The 19,054-nt window shown below is 42.0% G+C and overlaps 1 protein-coding gene across 1 annotated transcript in view; it reads right to left on the bottom strand.

The window, feature by feature from the left end:
• Window positions 1-19,054, bottom strand: part of tafa3a (TAFA chemokine like family member 3a) — a 67,448-nt gene that overhangs the window by 11,672 nt on the left and 36,722 nt on the right. Inside the window, exons 2-3 of the mRNA XM_060918270.1 lie at window positions 7,458-7,607; window positions 4,037-4,161 (exon numbers count right to left, since the gene is read on the bottom strand). Of these exons, the coding sequence (XP_060774253.1) occupies window positions 4,037-4,161; window positions 7,458-7,607 (275 nt within the window). The remainder of the gene's footprint in view (window positions 1-4,036; window positions 4,162-7,457; window positions 7,608-19,054) is intronic.

The following is a 19,054-nucleotide window of genomic DNA, read 5'->3' as shown; positions in this document are numbered from 1 at the left end:
AAGTCTGTTGATTTGTGCATTTTGTTGCCAGTAAAAACACATGGTTACAGAAAACCTGTGTTACCTGTGTTATGGCCCTTTTCCACTACCCTTTTTCAGCTCACTTCAGCTCGCTTCAGCTCACTTCAGCCCGACACGGCTCGCGTTTCGACTACCAAAAACCAGCACGTTTCAGCCCTGCTTAGCCCCTAAAACTCGCACCGTTTTGGAGTGGGGCTGAAGCGAGCCAAACCGTGCCGACTGAGGTTGGGGGCATGAGCAGACACTCCCCTGTGCACTGATTGGTGAGGAGGCGTGTCCTCACATGCCCACACACGCCCCGCGAGCACGCTGGGATCTGTAAACACCGCAAACCCGGAAGGAGAATAATTATGAATTACGAGAATTTCTGAAGCCTTATGCGCCTCGCCTCATCTATACACTCTTGCCAGTATCTGTTGGCGTTGTCGGTGACAACAAGCCACAGCACCAAGACCAGCAACACTAACGACTCCATGTCCTCCATGTTTATTGTTTACTATTCGGGTCGTGAGACTACCGCTTAAAAGCTCACTGAATCAGTGACATACAGAGCATCGTGGACGAGTTCGCGGAGCGCAAGGCTCGTCGTATGCCCTTCAAATAATGCGCGCAGTAGGCTATTGATGTTTTATTATGAGCCATGTACAGTATGTCGCCTAATGTTTTTTTGTTTCTGAGTTACATGTTTGTTTGAAGGACTTAATGTACAAAATAACATAGTTGCACCCCGTAGTGTTGAAATTGGTAAACACAGTGCATTCAGTGAGGTTTGCACCGCCCTCCTTTTATTTCTGACTCTTCCTGTCACCGTTGCAGCCTCTGAGCGCTCATTCGTATGCCCTTCAAATAATGTGCGCAGTATAGGCTATTGCTGTTTTATTATGAGCCATGTACAGTATCCTAATGTTTTTTGTTTCTGAGTTACATGTTCGTTTGAAGGACTTGATGTACTAAATAACATAGTTGCACCCGGTAGTGTTGAAATTGGTAAACACCGCAGTTGCGGACATTTTGTAGCCTAAAATGATGTTATGATGAGCTTTAATAAAGGGGCCGGTCATTTGCCCCGCCCCCGGCCCGGCTCTGACTTGTTCCGCCACTGTCACTGATGTCACTGTTTGCGCTGCTTAACGACATCACGTGACGTCCACCCACTTTCGCTAACTCCACCCAATGTGTCCACCCACTTCCAGCCAGCACGGTTCAGCGCGGTTGTAGTCGAAATGCAACTCCAACAGCCCCGCTCAGCTCGACTCAGCTCGACTCGGCACGGCACGGCTCAGCCGCGTTTGTAGTGGAAAAGCGGCATTACTCAGGAAAACGTCGCATGAATGGGTAAGCAACGTCACAAGCGGATATCTGATTTCAGTGCAAATGGCTGCGCCCAAGGAAGCCTATTCTTAACAACATTGCAACTTTTAAAATGGATAAATTGTTGTTGTAAAGTTTTATTTTTAATTAAAAAGTGCGGGGGGCGCTTGTCATTTGTCATGATCAGCAAATGAAGTATGGGCCAAGGGTTTTGTTTGGCTTTAACTAATTTTATTAGTGTGTTGAAATAATGCCAAGTGTTTACAGCATGTGGTGAATGATTTACAGACTGGTTTCATAATACTTTATGTTAGTTAAATCACTGACAATAACAATCCCCTCTCGAGTAAAATTCTCATAGCTCTCTTGCAAGATGTACCTCAGGTCAAACTGTCTGACAGAGCAAATCTATTTATCAGTAGCCTTGCAATACTACAATGCTTTATAATCGATGTAAAACAAAACCATAATAGAACAAGGTCAACAAACGGTTTACAATCATTACCAAAGCCTTGACAATGGAGCCAAAAACCAACTAATCAGGAGCTCCAAACATATCACTATGGTGACACATCTGGGTTTCCACACTCTTGCTGTATTCTAGACATGTGTGAAGGTGGTGGCCTGGAGAGCTCCAAAAATCAAAAGAAGCCAGGTTTGAGAGAAGCAGGCAGCACCTCAGAGGCATGCCTGGCACTGACGTGACTGTGAGTGTTCAAGCATGCATTATTTAAGGCAGCTAAAGTGAAAAAGGCCTGCCTCACGTAAGCTCCCTCTGTCCTATGAATAATTTAGGAACTGGCTGAAGAAGGTGTTTGGTTAGTCAAACACCTCAGGCTAACGGATGTCTACGAGACCATTGTGTCAGCGTTAAGATGCGCATACTGACACACACACACACACACACACACACACAGGCATATACCGGTACTTGAAAACTCACAAAATACACACAGGCTCACACACAGTGTGCAGAAATACTGACTCTAGAAATATTTACCCAGAAAGATTGTGTCAAAAACCTTTTTTTAAGTTGCAGTATGAAATTTATGTTCACTTTCTTTCACTTTAGAATCAGAATTTCATCTGGGTTAAACAGCAATGTGATATACTGACACTGGGGGTCTGTATATAAGGCTGTTTATAACCCTTATAAATAGTCATTTGAAGCTAATCATCAGGTCGTGAAATAAAGCTTTAAATTACAAAACACTGTTGCTTCTGAGGATATCATTTGTATGTATAAGCTCAGCATAATTTCAGTCTCCAGCCATAGATAAGCAGCACACAAAATACACAGTAGTCTGTTAGTAATTTCCAACCCAGTGCTTGTATGTGCTGACCCATACTAGTTATTCAGAATTAGTATAAATACGGAGGTGATTATAGGAAATCGCGTGCACTGATTGGTCGAGAGATTTGGATTATTTCTCGATAATCACCTCCAGCGACTCGGCAAAATGGCGCCCAATCACTTCATCACCGTAAGTGAGGAGGAATTGGAACTTATGAAAGAAAATGCTGTTCCTAAAGGTGCTAAAGATGCTACGAAGTTTGGTCTAAAACCATTCAAAGGTAAGGTGGAATTGTGATTTATTTTATTTATTTCAAAACAAAGTATTTTATGTGAGTCGGCATAGATAAGTGATACAGAGCCTACGCGCATGCTGCAAGTCTGCATGCATTACATTTGCATGCAGCTTTTGAAGTTTGAAATAAATTTTTTAATGCAATTTTGAAATAATCACTGGTGTATTTATACTAAAACAATTATCCACCTCAGGCTCAGTGAATATCGGTGAATTCAACTAAACTTCAACCAGTAACCTCAACTTCGTCTCGGTTATTATTCACCGATACTCACCTCGCCTTCAGCAAATAATTGTAAAATAACTGCCAGTAATAGATGGCTTGACTTTTTTCATATTGAAATACAAATCTATTACACCAACTGTTGAGTAAAACTTGAGGCAATTTGAAATGTTAATCAGCTAATCCCTTGGATAGCTGAAGGTTTTAGCTTGTTATTTTAGCGTATTATTTTGTTTTGTCTTCAGTCACCAAGTCATTTGCCAGTCATTAAAGTGGTGGATGAGCATGTACCATTTCTTTCCCTCATAAATTCTGGCCTATGGATTATTTAAACTTATTTCATCCATCCATTATCTGTAGACGCTTATCCTGTTCTACAGGGTCGCGGGCAAGCTGGAGCCTATCCCAGCTGACTATGGGTGAGAGGTGGGGTACACCCTGGACAAGTCGCCAGGTTATCGCAGGGCTGACACATACACATATTTCACATATGTTTTACATATGTGAAACAACCATTCACACTCACATTCACAGCTATGGTCAATTTAGAGCCACCAATTAGCCTAGCCTGCATGTCTTTGGGGGAAACCAGAGCACCCGGAGGAAACCCACGCAGACACAGGGAGAACATGCAAACTTCACATAGAAAGGCCCTCACCGGCCGCTGGGCTTGAACCCAGGACTTTCTTGCTGTGAAGCAACAGGGCTAACCACTACACCATCATGCTGCCACCTTATTTCATCTACCCAGCTATTAGTAATTGGTATCTTGTTGCTATTAATTCTTTAAAGTGATACATGCTGAGTTGTTGGTGTAACAAAATGATTGTCAAACACAGTGCCTGTGTTATGAGTCATAAAGGAAACAAGTTTCAGCAGAGCCTTTTCTCACCCTGGTCGTCTTGACTTTGTTCCCAGTGCTGCAGCTCCAACCTTTAAGATCTGGCAACACCTTACATTCCTCACCCTCCATACAGGGCTGCATCTGGCACCACCACTTCTGTGCGACTATAGATGCTATGGAGACAAATATCGAGAGATAAACGAAGAGAAAAACTCTCTCTCTCGCTCACTCACTCCTAATAGCTATAGAAACTGCAAGCACATTTACAGAGAACAAGTGAAACACTCACTCAAACACACATACAACGGTCACCCCATACCCAGTATTTCCAAGAACGAAGCCCAATAAAATTATACCCACAAAAGAAATAAAACTCTTTTCTGTTATTTTTCTACATCTCTTTTTTTTGTATTTGCTCTTCCTCTCCCTTTCTCTCTGCATCAGAGGAAATCAGGCTGAGAGTGTTTCAACATTTTCTGATGCTTAGACTCCATCACTGGTTTGCTGCTGGTCTCAAAGAATGAGACAACAGTTGGAATGTCAAGATGTGTCAAAATGTAGTGAACCATGGTGAGAAATGATAACACTAGTAAAGGTTAAGGGCGTGGAAGCCAAATACATGGCTAAGGCCAAAACCCCAACCAAGGAGTGACAATAGTTGTCAACAAACTTGTTTATAGGGCTGTGTTTGAGGAACATGAACATTTTTTGTTTTATTCCATAAACTACTGACAACATTTCCCCCAAATTCCAAATAAAAATATTGTCACTTAGAGCATTTAACTGCAGGACAACTGGTCAAATCAATGACAACTGGTCAAATCAACAAAAAAAAAAATTCAGTGTTTTCAGACCTTGAATAATGCATAAAAATCAAGATCATATTCAATTTTAAACAACACAATACTATTATTTGAACTTAGGATGAGTTCAGAAATCAATATTTGGTGGAATAACCCTGACATTTAATCACAGCTTTCATGCGTGACATATTTTTCAGTATCCTCACTCGTGAGGAAATTTTTTAAATTGTTTTTATACATTTGCATTCTTTTTGTGTGTGAATGTGTCTGTGTAATAAAATGAAAATCACACGTTGGCTTGAAGATGTGAAGTTTATCTTCTTGTGTTGAAAAGCTTGTATTTTTCATACAAAATGCATCATGGATCTGAGTGACATATTTCCTGATATTTCACTCTGATGACGTCACTCCCAATGTTCTTCCACTGACTAGATTTGTGTTGTCAAAATGGTGAACGGGTTCAAAATTAAAATGGTTTTGATTAACTTGCGTTTTTTTTTTGTGGATGTGTCCATATAATATAAAAAAATATTACACGGTGGCGTGAAGAAGAAGAAGAGGAAGAAACCTTTATTTGTCATATGCACACTTCAAGCACAGTGAAATTCACCCTCTGCATTTAACCCATCTGAAGCAGTGAACACACACACACACACCCAGAGCAGTGGGCAGTCACACCAGAGCGCCCGGGGAGCAGTCAGGGGTCAGGTACCTTGCTCAAGGACACCTCAGCCCAAGGCCGCCCCATGTCAACCTAACTGCATGTCTTTAGACTGTGGGGGAAAACGGAGCACCCGGAGGAAACCCACGCAGACACGGGGAGAACATGCAAACTCCACACAGAAAGGCCCTCGCCGGCCGCTGGGTTCGAACCCAGAACCTTCTTGCTGTGAGGCGACTGTGCTAACCACTACGCCACCGTGCCAAGTTTATCTTCTCATGTTGAAAAATATATCACTCATTCCCTTCACTCACTTGTGAACTCATAGATAATATATCTCATCTCATCTCGTGTATGTGTGTGTGTGTGTGTACACACAACAATGGCTGCAAGTCAAATCACAGGTGTTACAGTAATAACTCATTCACAGTGACTTGCATGACAGATGCTCCACATAATCTAAAAATACCAATAAGTACATGAAAAATATAACAAGGAAATGTTAACAGTGTTAACAAGGGATTTAACAAGGAAATGGTTAATATGATGAAACTTTCTGTAATGAGATTTTTTTTTAATATATGGAAGGAGTTTTGTGTGTCAGCACTTTGTAACAGTTTTCAGTCACATGAAAGTCTCGAGGAGAGAGGGGTTTATGCTTTGATATTCCTCAAGAACATAAGCTAAATGTTTTTGTCTTATTAACTTAAAGAGACAGGAAAAATGTCTGATGAGGGGATGACATTTTATCCATCCATTATCTGTAGCCGCTTATCCTGTTCTACAGGGTCGCAGGCAAACTGGAGCCTATCCCAGCTGACTATGGGCAAGAGGCGGGGTACACCCTGGACAAGTCGCCAGGTCATTGCAGGGCTGACACATAGAGACAAACAACCATTCACACTCACATTCGCACCTACGGTCAATTTAGAGCCACCAATTAGCCTAACCTGCATGTCTTTGGACTGTGGGGGAAACCGGAGCACCTGGAGGAAACCCGCACGGACACGGGGAGGACATGCAAACTCCACACAGAAAGGCCCCCGTCAGCCGCTGGGCTCGAACCCAGAACCTTCTTGCTGTGAGGTGACAGTGCTAACCTCTACGCCACCGGGATGACATTTTATAACTTTTATAATTTAAGTGATAGAGACTAACAGGCTGTTCCAAAACTTGAAATCTAAGTATAAATTGATTATTGGTTAATTGCTATAGTATAAGAGGATGGGGCACGCTGTTGCAGTAATCAACATTTCAGCATGGTAAACTACTCCTCTGCTGTAGAATCAGTTACACATGGCATAAATGTGCATATATCCTACCAAAATTTACTAGTGTTTATTTGATTGTACTAATGTCCTCGGGCACCTTAGGAAAAAGTGTCTCAGAGTTGTGGAGGAGACAGGAGGGCAGAGGGCAGCCAGAATCTGCTGGTATATTACAGAGCAGAAAAGAAGATCAGGATCGATTGACCCGTCCAGAGAGAGAGAGAGCCTGTCGACATGTTATTAGACAAGCAAGCTCTGCCGTGCTCCAGCGTACAGGAGGATGATGATGGTGTCATGCTGAAATAGCTCTCGACTCGAGACTGACAGGTGTGAACGATGAGATTGCGATAGAGATGTGTGGCTCTAGTTTGATGGGCAGAAACAATTTGGAGCACATTTTATCGATTACATGACTTTAAAAACAGACAGTTCAATTTTAACCACTGATTCAACAAAAGTGTTTTCATCGGTCAGCAATTTGCATATAATGTATTTGTCTGTGTTTGAGACAAAATGACACTTCACACAAAAACATTACACTCTATTTACAAGAAAATATTTGCTCTGATATGATGGTAGGCATGTAGTGAAATATAAAAGAACATCTTTTTTGGTGGGAGTAAAAAAAAATGATAGGTTAGAGATTATCAATATTCATTCCAGGTCCTCACAAAAAAAAAAAAGTAATATCTCACATGAAATCAAAGCCAAGGCAAGAAGAGAAAAACAAATCCTACCATCCACACAGGAGGGGGCTGCTCTGGTGGTGCCGGCGACTTGTCCGGGAAAGCAGGAGCACTTGACAGTTTGAGAACGCTCTTCGATTTTATTCTTGTTACAACAACGGTGTGCTGCTATGACCTCACAGGTTCCTGCCTTGACATGTACTGCAGAAACAAAACAAGGACACAAAGCTATTAAAACTGGACAGCTGTTTAAACCTTGACTCCTGCAGGCATTGAAGTCTGCAATTTTATATCTGCGTTCGCCTCTGGTTCTAAGCAGCAAGAAAAAGTAATCTTGCAATAGCAAAGGGGTCATTTTAATTAACAGAAAAAGCAAAGAAATGGTAGGATGTGTTTAATGTCAGCAATGAAAAACTGCTTTACTGGAAGACTATTATGTGCATTTGTTTATCGTTATGGGTAGGATGTATGGTTCATATTTATTCGGAAATAAGAGGGTGCTTGGGTTTTCCAAAGAGGTGGTAAAGCATGAATACGAACACAAAACACACACACTTACCTCTTGTAGGCCAGATCTGGTAGTAAGCAAAAAAATATATATTTTCTCAAAGTTTTAGTGTTCTTTTCAAATCAGCCTTAATTACATTGGTAAAGATTTTCAATTTACAACTTGAGCAGAAAATTGATTGAAAAAGGGGCCTCCATCTTCCCATTAGCAGTCCAATCTGAAAATCTCATCAACAACATTAAAAACATTTTGTCTCCAATCAATAAGAAGCTATGTGGACACACACAATAGGGCCTATCATGCAGAGGGCCAATCGCCTGCTGAAGAAAGAAAACAGATTTGTTGGTGTGGGTGTGTATGGGTGAAGGTCTGAGCGATGTTTTGTGTGATTATCTCCCAGCCCAAGGCACACATAGGGTGAAACTTAAATTAGAAAGTTTGAACAGTCGCAGACTGAATATTCTACATTTGTTTGGTGTGATGAATCATGGGGGAACAGAACCACAGGTTCCTTTTGTTGCTGTTGAGATGAATTGATGAAATCTCAAATAGCAATTGTCTGTATACCAGACTGCAATATTATCAATGAATAATAAAACTGTTTCATTCCTAATCAGGGCTTGAAATTCGCTGTGGTCCGGTCGCCCAAGGCGACTTAATTTGTCATTTGGCGGGTAATTCCTGTCACTAGCCAGCCCGGCTGGCTAGTTGAAAATAAAAAATATATATGAAGCGAAGATTCAGACTAGGGCTGTGCGATATATCGAATATACTCGATATATCTCCGAAAATTCTGTGTGAGATACATATAATTATTATATCGTAACTATCGAGTATTTTATGGTCATCTGCCGACTTGCGTTTGTTTGGTGTTTGTTGCGTTTGTTTAAAACATTTTCCGGTGGTTTTCTCCCTGTCCCTCAGGCAGTAACGTGAGAGGCTGCCGAAGGGGAAAAAAACAATAATGTCATGCACTCGCCAACCAATCCCGGGCGACATCTAGGTGCTGAAAGGAACTTGCGGGAAGATTTCCTAGTTTCGGTTTACAGCGCTGACTCAGTTCATGCAATCGCTGGTGCTGCATAGGCTACCGTGTAAGCTCTGTCAATTTCAGCGACAAATTAAACATGGAAGCAGACGAATTGGTTCCTAAAAGAACTAGTAAGGGGTCAGTCATCCGGCATTTTTTTGGATATCGCGAGGAGGACGCGGAACAGCAAATGCCAGTTTGCAAAGTGTGCAAAAAAAACCAGTATCAAAATACTCGGGTCTTGAAATAAATGCACATTAGTCATGAACAATGGTAACTACTCTCTTTTGTGTTATTTTTGACAGAAGTAAAATTCATACATGAACAAATTTTGGCGAGTTGATTTTCTGTTTGGCTAGTTACTTTGGAAGGTAACTAGTCCGGCTGGCTGGTGAAAAAATATATGAATTTCGAGCCCTGCCAATCAAAGAGTACGTTTGAGTTACCTTGGGAGATGTCTCACTAGAATAAAGGGCTATGCACCTCTAAGCAGGTGTGTTGATTCTAACATGGTTTTGGTTTTACAAAAAGATGGAAAAACAAAGAGCTCTAACTATCAAATTCTAGCCCCTGTGTTGGGAGAAAAGAAGAAAGAGCAGCACACAAACCCAGCATGACCGTTTCTCTCACAGGAGAATCTATGTTTGATGACACCATCCCAGTGCTTCATGACCTTTGCTAAGAGGGTGTTGTGTCTTTGCCCTGACATTTGTGCAAAATGTCTATGCCATACACCACCTACAATCAATAGATTTCACTTAAAGCACTCAGGGTGTTCATCAACTAGCTAGTCAGGGAGCATGCATCAGGCATGGGAGAAGCAAAAAGACAGAAGCTAAGATTAATACAGACTGGCACTGAGTTCCAGACTTCCAGGTGTTCAGTGCTTCTCAGACACAATATTTGGCTCTTCATTCACATCCAGTCATCCTAAGTGATTTATCATTTCTGGAAGTTAGTGGAAAAGGTTAGCAAGCAATATCATGGTCAAATCAGTAGCTATCAGGAGCACAAGAGCGGATCTAAGTGATTGCCACAGGTTTAATTGTTTATTTACACTAGATTACAAGGCCAAAATTAATAACCAATAAGCATATATCAAGCACTGAACAAGGCACCGCAGCTGATAAGTCAAAGGGCCTTTAATGCCATAGAAACCCTGTAAGTTGCTATGGATCAGGAGTCATTCTGAATCTCTGCCTGCTAGTTTCCAGGAAATTAATCAGGATCTTCCACAAATAATCAGAAAATTTTGTAACTGCAGTGATAATAATGAGCACCATTTAGATTTGTCACGTGTGCGCCTGCTTGCACTCAAGACTCCACTTCCCAGAATTCACAGTGGACTTCAAATATGGCCACCATGATCAACAACACCCATGCTGCACCTCACCGCTCACAGTCACCAGAGTTATAATCATATGCACCTGTTCACATTTACCACAGCACTCTTCACTTCTTCTTAAGCACTTCAGTTCTCACAGTTCATTACGAAGTAAATGCTCAGTTCTGTGTGTCTGGCATTACCACACCTTTTGACTATTGCACTGCTTATCTGGTTTGACTTTATATTGGACTTTGCCTTTTTGATATTGTCTCCGATTTCCTGTTTGTTCCTCGCCTGACCATTGCCTGTTTTTGATTCTGCTTTCTGCCTTACGATTTGGATTTGTCTACCTATTTCAGCTTTTACATCCGTCTGTTGCCTGCATATCTGACAGGACTGTGTTAGCAGTTATTACTACATTCATGATGCTCTATTGTTTTCTGTTATTTCCTGATGGGTCTTGTGTAGACATTAACTGAAACTTCCTTATACTTCCATGTATCACAAATGAGTATTACAATCCATATTTCTACCAGTGTTAAAATAATCCAAATAGAAAGCAAATGATTTTTTTTTAATCAGAGGGGACCTGTCAGGGCCTTCTAGGGCTTCAGAGAAGGCCCAAACATATCAGCATTTCAAATGTTATATTTAATTTCTTTCATTCTTTAATTGCTTTAATTCTTTCATAATTTCATTATAATTATTCTCTTCTACTTCTAATTTGGCCTCATTTCCTATGAAATTTGCTTCAGAAATGAAAGGATTACTGTCCTGGAAACGTTAAAATAGAGTTATCCAGTGGGATTTTTTTTGTTTGTTGTCTCTAGACTGAGAAGAGTTTAGAGCTGGCTCACTCATTGGTTAGGACTTCATTACCGGGACAGAACGCCATGGCAGTGTATTTTTATGTAGGAAATGACAAATTAATTAACCAATCAGATTTTGAGTTATAGTGAGAGGGACCAAAAATGTATTGTTCTCGGCCGGCTCGAAGGCCAATGTGAGCTTAACCGCAAGTCAGCTCCGTCAGCGCAGCAGTGAAGTACCCTTCCAACTGGTGTAGCGTTCGTCAGTAGTGTTAGCGAATGCTAATAAAGCAGTCACTCCAGTACTAGCAAGAGCAAGTAGCACAGGCTAATGACCAAGAAGCTAAGATTTCTGTCTCCAGACTCTTCTTCCACACACACTCGCCATAGTATTTTTCACTCATACTTAGAGATATGCAGAACCATGGCCTCACTTTTTGTTTATAAATGCCTTGAGACCTTAAGAATGGCACAGGAATAGTTTTAAGCATTAACGCTAAATCTAATATAATAATTTTTATGATTAAAATGATTCATATAGGTAGCCCTCTGAGTGAATGACCTTGACATCTGTGACGTCACACCAGGAAGTCAATCAGTCTCATCGCCATTTTCGCTATACTAAAACACAGCACTAACTGCAACTTCAATCCTCCATTTTGAGCTAATTTATTGCCATACCACATAGATGTGCTGCGAGCGGGTGCAGCAACACGACAGAAGGTGGATTTATGTTGCATTCATGGCCCAAGAATGTTCAAACTGCAAAGATTTGGATGCGTTTTGCAAGAAATTCATGGGCACATTTTACTGATGACTCGTACGAAACCTCTGATCTGTTGAGGAGCATTGGCTATAAGCCCGTACTGAAAGAGGGTGCAGTACTAGGGTGGTCCCCAAAAACAAACTTCAACTTTTTAAAGGTGCGACTTCATTTTCTTGTTCCACTTGGGGAAAAAATAAATTGGGTAAAATTTCAAGTGATTTGAATAATATTAACCACTGCCACGTGAGCCCTGTTTTTTGCATGCCAGGTGGATGGCACATGTCATCTATGCAATCAAGATGTTTTTGTTTAGAAACCAGTTTCAGTTATCTACTGAGGAACTCTCTGGCCTGAAACGCTTCACAGCTTTCACTGAAGCACTGTATGTCAAGGCCTGGTCAGTGTTGTGCATGAACACGTTCAAAAGAACGCGTTCACTGAACACGCTCGTTTTTCCATGAACTTTGAACTGAACGCAACAACTTTGTAATGAAAGAACTTGAACGTGAATTCGTTCAAATTATGCGACATGAACGACAAACATGAAGATAAACGAAACATGAAACCTGATGAATCGAGTGGCACGTCTACTTGCAAGATATTTTACGTTCTACTACTTCACTGTCAGTCTGATGTTGTTGTCACTCACTGCCCTGAGGTGCCACGTGTGTGCAATGCATCATGGATAACGTAGTGTGAAGCCGGAGATAGTGGATGGCTCTATGATTTGGCGCCATACTACGTTACCCATGATGCAGCAGAGCAGAGTAGGCGTAACCCAGCGTTCCCTAGCTACAGGCAGCAGACAGCGCGCACACCACAGCCGGCGCACACTCACAGCAACATGGCCAGTGAAAGTTCAAGTAGCGGCACGGAGAACACAGATGAGTACAATGCCAAATAATTTTAGAAATTTGATTGTTGTGTGCATACACAGATGTGTACTGAAGAATGAGGGTATCTGAAGTTTTCCTGTTTTGTATTTTGAGAAATAAAAAGCCCTTGAGCATGCATCCCTCTGTCTGATCAATATGGTTGATATGGTCAATGCTGTTGATATGGATCTTAAAATAGCACTCCTTCAGTGTATATACATATTGGCAGTCATCTTTTTAGAAACACACACATTTATGAGGAAGTCTAGTTGTCGTTTATTAGAAGTTACTGTTAGTTGAAACTGAAAGCATTTGATTGAAGTCACGTGTAACGTTTTGGTAGCAGTGGTTGAGTCAGTGAAGAAATCAAAATATTTTGTCCTTTTTTCCATATATAGTATGTACAATAACTTACATTTTGTGTGATAGAATATAATATCTATAATATGTGAGTAGTTTTGAGCTAGAATGTAGCATATGATTTTAGTCTTTATTTTCATATCCCACCTAAAAGTAAAATGAACTGAACTTTGAACTAGTTCAGAATTAAAACTGTGAACTATGAACGTGAACAGTTCACTTTTAACATGTTTGAACTGAACTTGAACTAGTTCAAAAAAAGTGTGAACTTGCACAACACTGGGCCTGGTTCAGTGCTCCATCTGCAATCGCTGCTCCAGCTGGTGATTTGTCATTCCTGAAGGGACTGGTCTCCTATCCTGAGTCTGATATTGCAAAAGCCACCAGCAAGAAGTTTGCCAGACACCTCTGGTATCTGAGTGAGGACCTAGCCGGACTTGCCCTATTTGACAGCAGCATCACAGATGATGAAAAGCGTGGGATCGGGGCTGCTCTGAAAGATGAAGTGGATGATGATCATCAGCCATGTGCAACAGTGGACACAGAGGCGAAGGAAGCCACTGCAAACAAAACCGTGGCAGATTTTGTTACATCTGCCTCGGGTCACATTTTTGAGGCATTCAACATTGACACCGACTTCATCGTCAAGGACCCTTCAGAGTGGGAGGAGGACCCATCATTCCAGTCATCAAAGAAGGCCCCGCATGGTATTGCTGTGGTCAGTGACTTTGCTGATAGAGGAGTGGCACTAATCCAGGACTATAATCAAATCCTGACAAAAGATGAGCAGCAGTGGCAATACCTGTTGCAAGTAGTGGAATGGCATCGGCGTCAGTTCCCGGAAGCCAAGAAATCGTAACAAAACACCACCCATTATGACTATTTGATCTAAACAAATATGTGAACAGTGGCACATAATATTGTTTTTATTTGTCTTGGACTCCTGTTTGTCATTTTTCAATATGTATTGCTTAGGTGAACATGCACATTGCTTTTTGTTGGTTTTCGCAAATATGCTCAAATAGTACAAATTTCAACCCGTGCGTGGCAGTGGTTAGACTATTCGTATCAAAATAAAATTTTACACAAAAAGTTTTCTCAGCAAGCCGAACAACTTAGTGAGGAAGCACCTTAAGAAAGTCAAATTTTTATTTTTGGCATATATTTGAGGACCACCCTAGTGCAGTACCAACAATTAAAGGAAAAGAAAACTACAAGAAAAGGAAAGTAAGTTCAGTTGCACCAGTTCTCCCGGAGTGTGAGCCGAGCAGTAATGGCAGAGTACTCAGTATGGAGAAAATGGAGAATGAGTGAACCAGTCGTCAGATTTCTCTGCTGGATATGCTTCCCCCCACCCCCCGCTGTATATGCTTGCCTCAGCAGCAATATTTTGCCCTTACGTGAAAGAAGCAAATGAACAAAGAACCGAACGAAAAACTGAAAGTCAGATTGTTTCAAAATAATCGGCCACAAGATCGGCCGTCAAGAAGCAAGAACACAGACGGGTAAGATCCAACTCTCATTTGGTTACATAACAACACTCATTGTTTATCTGCATTTAGATTAATACATGTAACTTGTATTGTGTGTTTAATTTACTGGTATAAGATTATTTAATTTGCTTCAGAATGTGATTCTCAGTTCATCTGATTATTTAATTAGCCTTTTACATTTTATCAGTGAAAATGCACGCATGTACATGTATGTTGCACAAGTTATAACACCTATCCTGTTTTAATGAGAGTCACATGAGACTGTCAGTTCAATTCCATCCAATTCTCTAGATGGCTTTGGTCTCTGGCTTTATTTCGTAAGGTGGGGGTCTCCGTGACCGACGTGTTACTATCGGATTCACTTTCTGATGGTTCGAACTGATACAGTTCTACATCAGTGGCGGCTGGTAGTCTTTCAAACAGGGGAGGCTGGTCGGTTATGATATTTCCAGATTTTAAAAGAAAAAAGAAAAAAACATCAATTTTGCCCATACTCTTGCCTCTGATCTGGCTGATTGTTGGCAGGGTCACAAACTGTGAAATAACAGGTTCTTTTGGCCCATTAGTCTACTGTCCAATATACATGATGGTGGTGTTGGGGGGGGGGGGGGGGGGGGTATATTTTAACATTTTATATTTTAAAATTGTGGCATGTTGTTTAAAAATTGATCATTATTGAAAGCAGCTCTTTGTCAGGAACCTCAGCAGTAGAGCTGGGTGCCACACATTTCATTCAATGACATTTTCCCTATATTTTACTTATTTTGACTGAGAAATGTTTTATTGACAATTTTGATAACCCTTCACTTTTAATCCAGGTCTGTAGTGTGAAATGTTCTCGGCTGTGTTTTTGTTTAAAAATGTTTTCCAAATTGTAGCTGTGTTTAATTCATATCCAGAAAAATATATATTCCAATATAATATACTCAGCATAAACATTTTAAATACATTCTATTGCTGATCTCGTGTCTTTTATATGCCCTTGTGAAATTGTGCAGGTCATCAAAGCCCACGTTTGACCAAATCACGGATCCGGGTTTAATCAAGAGGCATGGCCAACAATACATTTTCCTCGTCACTGAACTTGCTGTTAGCCAATTCACTTTCTCGTACCAGGAGAGCTGAAAGGAACGAGTATTATTCCCTACCTTTTTCACCAAGTCAATTTGAGGCATTGGTCTACCCTGATCTTTAATTTTAATTTTTTCCTCGAAAGGAAGACTGGCAAATGGCTTCGCCAAAATTAAATCAACAATGCTTGGCATCCGTGCGCAGCTGTCTTGCTAGCTGACTAGCCCCCTCAAGTTCAAGTTCAGTCACTCAAATAAACTTAATTTCTGGAACTAAGATAGCAAATTTGACAACACTATATTTACACTTTATTTACAATGAAAATATATATAAACTAAAAAAGCTGGTAGAAACCGTATGTAATGAATGAAATCGAAATGTAAGCCGATCTCTTACAATACACCACAGCACTTGCGAATCCGCATGGGACTGAACTGATGTTGCCAGATACTGCTGACGTTATCCAGCCCAAAATATGTTCAAAACCCGCCAAAATGCACTTAAAACCGCCCAATTGGGCGGGAAATCGCCCAATCTGGCAACACTGTCTGCTGCCTGTCTATAGTTGAAACGAGCTGTCAATCAAAGAAAATATCCGGCCGCTTTCACCAATCACCAGTCTCCTCGCGGAAACTGCCATGTCCCTCCCATGTGAGGCTCAGAGTCCATGGGCGGGCATTTTCGCAGTATTTGTCCAATAACCATCTTGCATTTTGAGATTGAAAAGCGCATAGCTCCCAAATGCCGTTGAAGTCCATTGAGGCTGGGAGTCCGTGAGACTCCGTGGGTGGGCATTTTCGCAGTATTTGTCCGATAATCGTCTTGCATTTTGATATTGAAAAGCGCATAGCTCCCAAATGCCATTGAAGTCCACTGAGGCTGGGCTGCATCGCGTTGTCACGAGGGGGAAAAACTCACGCACACATTAGGCGAACTGGGGAAAGTTAGAACGGAATGATGCAACCACTCTCGCCTGCCAAGTCTGGCTTTGGTCTATAGCTGTCAAAAGCCTCGGCCTTAAAACTGGTTCCTGCTGTGACGTTACACACTCAGGGTTGGCTGGCTCAGCGGGGCAGCTCGAATATCAACTTTGCGGTCAATTTTAACTCTCAAAAATATATATTTTTAAATTCCCATTTATGCAGCATACAAGAGTCAGGGATGGAGATACTCTCCACTCAGAAATGTATTTTAAAATAAAGGTTCTGCATATCTCCTTTAAGGATTCATTTCCCTGTATAATTTACTTAGTTGCTTTTAAAATCAGCACCGACAAGTACACACAACGGCACAACCTGGCAGCCTGCGATTAATCCCTTGTAAAATCCTTTGCCCTGTTGCTTTTTTGGTGTGACTGGCTATGTTTTGGCTGAGCTGAAGTCCCAGCTGTAATAGTAACGGTTCGCCACTGGATTTTATACTGTATATTTGAATTTATACTCATGATTTCTAATAATATTCTGATAAACATTTCTGTCTCCAATCAAATATATTTTTGTACTTAAACCTCAGAAAAATGTATTATATAATAAAGACTGCAACTTTCCTGCATAATCTCTAATCTGGCACAAACCACAGCAGGAAATGGTCTGTCTGTAAAGCGAGAAAAAGTAGATTCAAGATAGCAAACTGGTTTTAATTAGTTGGTTGAATACAGACACAAAAAGCAATATCAGAATCTGGTGGAAATGTAGTAGCATTCTTATTAAGCCTTGTGTTTTAACAGATGGTGTGGGACCATAATGTCTATCTGGGAAGACATAGCTACTGTGAGGCCTTAAAATAGATATAGCCTTCTTTCTTTCTTTTTTTTTGCAATAAAGATTAATTTGCAGCATCAACAGTTAACTGTTCAACCAGTTTCAAATTTAACACACTTAGAAATAGGCTACATTACACTTAACTACATTCATATACACTCAAGGAGCACTTTATTAGGAACATGATACAAATACTGGGAAGGGCCTCCCTTTGCTCTCACAACAGACTTCATGGCATGGATTCCACAAGAAGTTGGAAATATTCCTTTGGGATTCTGGTCCATGTTAACATAATTGCATCACACAATTCCTGCAGATTTTTCAGGTGCACTTTCATGCTGTGAATCTCTCGTTCTACCACATCCCAAAGGAGTTCTGTGGGTAGGTATATCAGGTGAAAATTCAAATTCGATCCAAATTGCTTGAAACTGGTCTCACTGAATTTAGAACTGAATGCAGAACAACATACTTTTTACAGAATTAACATATGTTTATCCGTTCTTGAGCTACTACAAATCAAAAATTGAAAAAATGGCTTAATTTTTAGAAAGCTGCCGTAATGTTCTGTATTAGGATCACAGGGTCCAAAATGAGTGTCATTAACCGATGAGATCAAATGTTTTTTCTTCATAACTGTGGCAGCGGGGGCGTGGTCAAGCGCCGGTCTGTGACAGGAGGGTGGAGTCAGGGAAGGTAAGTGGCAGAATCGCTACACCTGACTGCAATTAACCTGTGTTTGTGTGTGTCTTCCCAGTGACCGCGCCCTATTTAAGGAGGGAGAGCGAGAGCAGAGGGGCTGATCCCGAAACCAGATGCCGGTTGTGTGTGTGCATCTGTGTGAATGTGTTGTTAGACTGAAAAGTGTGGCAATAAAAGCCGTAATTGACAAACCTGATCTCTGTCCTGCTGTCCTCTGTGCTCCACCCTTAGTTGAAAGTGTTACAGTGGTGCCGAAACCTGGGACAGTGGAGCACCAGCCGAGCAGCCCCATGGAGTTCTCCCCATTCGCCGACCTGGTCCACGCCCTCGCCACGGCCCAGCAAAGCCAGCACCAGGCGCTCGTCACCCTCCGGAAGGAACAGGAGCAACGCTTCGAGGCCCTGGTGCTGGCCCAACAAGAAGACCGAGAGGCATTCCGGCACCTCCTCGCGTTGGCGGGGTCCACCAGCGCCCCTACCGCGGGCCCGTCTCCCCTCACCATCACCAAGATGGGCCTGCAGGATGACCCCGAGGCGTTCATCACACTCTTCGAGCAAGTCGCCGAAGCCTCGGAGTGGCCGATGGAGCAGCGCGTGGCGTGCCTCCTCCCCCTGCTAACTGGAGAGGCACAGCTGGCCGCGCTACAGCTCCCCACCGACCGCCGACTGGCCTACGCGGACCTCCGCCGGGCCGTCCTCCAGCGCGTGGGGCGCACCCCAGAACAGCAGCGCCAGCGCTTCCGCGCGTTGCACTTGGAGGAAGTCGGCTGGCCGTTCGCGTTTGGCCAGCAGCTCCGGGACACCTGCTGGCGGTGGTTGAGGGCCGACAACCGCGACGCCGAGGGAATTATTGACCAGGTGGTGCTGGAACAGTTCATCGCTCGCTTCCCAGCAGGCACCGTGGAGTGGGTCCAGTGCCACCGCCCGGCGTCGCTGGATCAGGCAGTCGAG

The sequence above is a fragment of the Neoarius graeffei genome, chromosome 4 (assembly GCF_027579695.1).
Source record: "Neoarius graeffei isolate fNeoGra1 chromosome 4, fNeoGra1.pri, whole genome shotgun sequence".
NCBI classification, from domain to species: Eukaryota; Metazoa; Chordata; class Actinopteri; order Siluriformes; family Ariidae; genus Neoarius; species Neoarius graeffei.
The sequence above is the reverse complement of the archived record's forward strand: the minus strand, read 5'-3'. Positions and strand labels throughout refer to the sequence as shown.